The 4,571-nt window shown below is 49.5% G+C and overlaps 2 protein-coding genes across 4 annotated transcripts in view; one reads left to right on the top strand and one right to left on the bottom strand.

Annotated features, from left to right (window-relative positions):
- Window positions 1–3,709, bottom strand: part of CCDC22 (coiled-coil domain containing 22) — a 14,194-nt gene extending 10,485 nt beyond the window's left edge. The window contains exons 1-2 of one of the 3 annotated variants that reach the window (XM_023760936.1): window positions 3,369–3,709; window positions 1,870–2,128 (exon numbers count right to left, since the gene is read on the bottom strand). In XM_023760936.1, coding sequence (XP_023616704.1) covers window positions 1,870–1,917 — 48 coding nt within the window. In that variant the 5' untranslated portion in view covers window positions 1,918–2,128; window positions 3,369–3,709. The remainder of the gene's footprint in view (window positions 1–1,869; window positions 2,129–3,368) is intronic. The other 2 variants (XM_023760934.1, XM_006097198.3) reach the window with 2 other exon arrangements.
- Window positions 3,630–4,571, top strand: part of CACNA1F (calcium voltage-gated channel subunit alpha1 F) — a 24,936-nt gene continuing 23,994 nt past the window's right edge. Inside the window, 1 exon segment of the mRNA XM_023760952.1 lies at window positions 3,630–3,731. Coding sequence (XP_023616720.1) covers window positions 3,630–3,731 — 102 coding nt within the window.

The following is a 4,571-nucleotide window of genomic DNA, read 5'->3' as shown; positions in this document are numbered from 1 at the left end:
CCTGCCCCCCCCCCCCCCCCCCCCCGCTATACACACACACACACACACACACACACACACACACACACACCTGCTTCAATATCTCCCGCTATGCACTCTCCTTGCCAGAGGACATAACTTCCCCCATACCAAGTGCCATCCTTGAGAATACAGCCCCAGGCCAGGGGACAGAGTGCCTGCCTTGTACTGCCATCAAGACCCCCAGCCAGAACCTGAGAACCCCTGAGAGCTAGGTGAACCTGAGAGATAAGGGATGGGCAGAGCTCTGAGGCCTGTTGCTAAGAGATAGACACTGCACAAGCAAGGTCCAAATTCAAGAAACCTGACCACCCTGTCTCCTAGGTCTAAATGGAAGTGTTCACTGTAGTTACTCTATTGACCTTCTACCACCATACACTGGGCATGCTAGATGTGTCTACATTCATTATGTAGCCACAAGTTGCTGGAATGCAAGCAGCCAAGCCAGGCCTACCCACCAATAATACTAATACCACTTATACAAAGCTTATTATAATCCGGCTCTTCATAGATCAACTCACTTTTAATCCTTACAGCAGCTCTATGTGGTAGGTACAATTCTCACACCCACTTTACACATGAGAAAACTTAGGCCCAAAGAAATTAAGAGCCCTAGGTGGTTTGGCTCAGTAGATAGAGCATTGGCCCGTGGACTGAAGGGACCCAGGTTCAATTCCAGTCAAGGGCATGTACCTTAGTTGCAGTATCGATCCCCGGCCCTGGTTGGGGCACGTGCGGGAGGCAACCAACCAATGTGTCTCTCTCACATAGATGTTTCTCTCTGTGTGTCTCTCCCCCTCCCTTCCACTATCTCTAAAAATCAATGAAAGCCCAGCCAGCGTGGCTCTGTGGTTGAGAGTCAAGGTTCGATTCCCATTCAGGGCACATGCCCAGGTTACAGGCTTGATCCCCAGTAGGGGGTGTGCAGGAGGCAGCCCATCAATGATTCTCTCTCATCATTGATGTTCCTAACTCTCTCTGCCTCTCCCTTCCTCTCTGAAATCAATATATATATATATATATATATATATATATATATATATATATATATTTTAATCAATGGGGAAAAATATCCTTGGGTGATGAGGATTAACAAACAAACAAAGAAATTAAGAGACTGGCCCAAAGTCACAGCTAGTGAACCAGGAGAAATGACATTACTGGGAGCCCTTGGATTACTAACTGGACACAGGTCTGTACTGCAAAGGTGTGAGTGCTTGATCAGAAGGCATATTACCCAGGTAGAGACAGATTTGGAGTTATTCTCATGAGAGGCAGGTTGTGTGCGACTGCCACAGGGCAGAGTGCAGTGTTAGTGCAGAAACACTGTTTTCAGTTAACATATCTTCCTTTGGGTACCATCCCAACTCCATGTGGTCCTGAAGCAGCCAATCACAATGCCTTATGAATGACCATGTGAGCCACCTGGGCCAATCTGAATACACAGTGGTTAATTCAGGAATGAGCATGTGAATCAAGCAGGGCCTTTTCTGAAACTGGTAAATGGATACCATAGGGGGGAAATTCTTGGTGCTAAGCTGAAAATGCAGGAGGTCAAGGGCAGTCCAGGCCCAAACTAGATCAACTCTTTTAATGCTTATAATGACCCAAATTTTATCATCTTGATTTCACATTTAAGGAAACTAAGACCCAGAAGGGTTAGGGTCACACAGTTAGCAAGTGGTACAGTGAGGGTCAGAACTACTCAGGCAGTTTGACCAGAGAGCCAGCAGCCTTAAGGCAAAGCCACAGAGGGAGGTGGCAAAGAGGAAAGGCAAGCATTTCAAGGAGCTTGGTGACTTTGCGAAGGAGGAAGGAAGAGACTGTGTGTATTGGGAGGAGGGAACTCACCATGCAGGCCTGAGCCAGGCTCATGGCCAGGCGGAAACGGGCAGACATGGCAGGAGGCAGCAGTGGGCTGAGGCTGGAGCCCACGGCAGGGTTGATCACACGCAGGCAGCGGACAACAGCTTCCACAACCAGCTCAGTGGTGAAGGCTCGCAGGGTCTGCACTTCTGGAGGAACAGCCCTGAAGAAAAATGGGTGCAGGCTCGATGTGGGGAGCAGTCAGAAAACGAATCAGGCTGTGCTGTGCTGCCTTCTAGAAGCCCTAGTATTGGAGTGGGGGTGAAGAGGATGGCCATGGTTCAGACAGGTCCTGGGTGTTGATAAAGGTGATTTCCATTTGGAAAACTAAGAACTGAGGATGGCCCTAGCCGGTTTGGCTCAGTGGATAGAACGTCGGCCCTCGAACTGAAGGGTCCCAGGTTCGATTCCGGTCAAGGACATGTACCTCAGTTGCAGGCTCCATCCCCAGGTCAGGGCACATGCAGGAGGCAACCAATCAATGTGTCTCTCTGACATCAATATTTCTCTCTCTCCTCCTCCCTCTAAAAATCAATGGAAAAACATCCTTGGGTGAGGATTTACAACAACAACAACAAAAACTGAGGATGTCCTCAGCTCCTAAGAACTTGCTGCAGGAGAACAGTGGGTGGAAGGGATCTGAGTTGAGAAAATTTGAAATTTCCCTATGCTTTAAAAGCCCCAAATTTCTGGGGTCTGGGAAGGGCAAGGGGCCCATGTGGTATCATCTCTGGGTTTCTGGTCCCCAGATATCATGTTCTCTAAATGTCAGAGGCTCCTGGATATTGAGCTGCTTGGGTTTTGAGACTATATGTTGGGAGGCTGGGGTTTTCAGAAGTTCCAAATGTCAGGATTCCTGAATTCAAGATTTCTGAATATTAAGACCACCTAGTGTCAAGCAATCCAGAAATCAGGCTCCTTACATGATGGCATCCTGGGTTTTTACGGCCCCGGAATGTAGGAGTCTTGTGTGTCTGGGTCACCAGGCCTTGAGGCCGCCAGAATTTAGGCTCCTGGAATTTTAAAAGCCCCAGGTGCTGGGAAACTGGGTTTTAAGGTTCCCACATATCCATTCCCAGAGTTTTTGGAATCCCTGGGTGCTAGGGTCCTGGGGTTTTAAAGTTCCCTGGTTCTCAGGAGACAGGTGCCTTAGAATCTCCAGGTATCCGGATCCCAGGGTAGTAATCTTAAGATCATAGATTTCAGGGTCCCAGGTCTTGAGGTTCCAACGTTTTAATGTTTCAAGATGTTTGTGTCCTTGATTTGGGGGTTTAACAAATGTCAGGCTTGGGAGGACCCTGGTGTGTGTGTGTGTGTGTGTGTGTGTGTGTGTGTGTGTGTGTAAGGGGAAAGGATTTTAGGATCCTGGAAGTTGGAGCCCTGGATATCAAGGACCAGGGTTTTAAGGTTCCCGGGTGACTGGGTCCTGAGTTTTGGAGTCCCGGATATATGCATGCCGGGGTGGGCGGGGGCTGTGTCCTTACGTGCCGGCCTGGCGCAGGGAATGGATGAGGATTCGGTCTGCCTCCTCCATGGTGAAGCTGTGTCCGAATCTGGGGCTGGGTCCAGGGCCCGGTCCGAGAAGCGAACAAGAGAGGCGAGCGGTTGAAACCCAGCCCCGGGCCCGCCCGCGGTCCCAGGAGTGTCACGGGCTGCCCCAGGCGATCTGGGTAATGTAGTTTCAACAGCGCCTGCAGCTCAAGTGTGCGTCCTGGTGCGGATGTGAGCGCAGAGGTGAGCGAACAATGGCTGCTAGGAGTTGTAGTTCTTCCGCCTACACTCCAATGGGCTCTCCCAAGTGTGCAAAGGAGTGTATCTCGTGTATGTGCGCGCTCGAGAGCGTCTTGGTGTGCGCGCGCGCAGCGTGTGCGTATGCGTGCGTGTGCGTGCGCGTGCGTGTTGGGAGGGCGGGAGGGCGGGAGGGCGGGACGGAGAGTGATTTCTTGACTCATTCATTTAGGAAGGCATTCGCCTTCTAAATTGTAAAAGTGTACAAGGGCAGGGGCTTTAGCACAAAGGGTCTAGGGTTGAGTCTCAGCTCTTTAGCTCAGATCTTTAGCTCAACTTGCTAACTGTGCAATCGGGGGTAGGTTACATAACTTCCCTATCTTGGTGTCCTCATCTGTAAAATGGACTACAGTATTCTCTCCACCCCCAGGCCCGGTTTCGCTTTCTGCTGTTTCCCGCGATTAATCGCCATCTGAAAATATTAAGCGGAAATTTCCAGAAATAAATAATTCATAAGTTTTAAATTGCACGCCATTCTGAGTAGGGTGATGAAATCTCGGGCCACCCGGCTCCCTCCCTCCCCTCCCCCCGCCCCCAAAGTGAATCATCCCTTTGTGGCTGTATATGCTACCTGCCAATTAGTCGCTTAGTAGCCTTCTCATGATTAGAAACACTGTGGCAGTATTGCAGTGCTTCTGTTCAAGGATCCCTTATTTTACTTAATAATGGCCCCAAAGTGCAAGAGTGGTGATGCTGGCAATCCAGATATGCCAAAGAGAACCATAAAGTGCTTCCTTTAAAAGTTATGTATACATAGCAGGGAGGGGGAACATAATATATCTAGGGTTCAGTACTATGGCTCTTTCAGGCATCCACTGGGGGACTTGATAGATAAGAGGGAGACTAATGTACCTGCTTCCTATGATTAAAACAGAATTAATTCATGTAAAGCATGTTGT

The sequence above is a fragment of the Myotis lucifugus genome, unplaced genomic scaffold (genome assembly GCF_000147115.1).
Source record: "Myotis lucifugus unplaced genomic scaffold, Myoluc2.0 scaffold_196, whole genome shotgun sequence".
Taxonomy (NCBI): domain Eukaryota; kingdom Metazoa; phylum Chordata; class Mammalia; order Chiroptera; family Vespertilionidae; genus Myotis; species Myotis lucifugus.
Note: the sequence above shows the minus strand (reverse complement) of the source record. Positions and strands in the feature narration are given on the sequence as shown.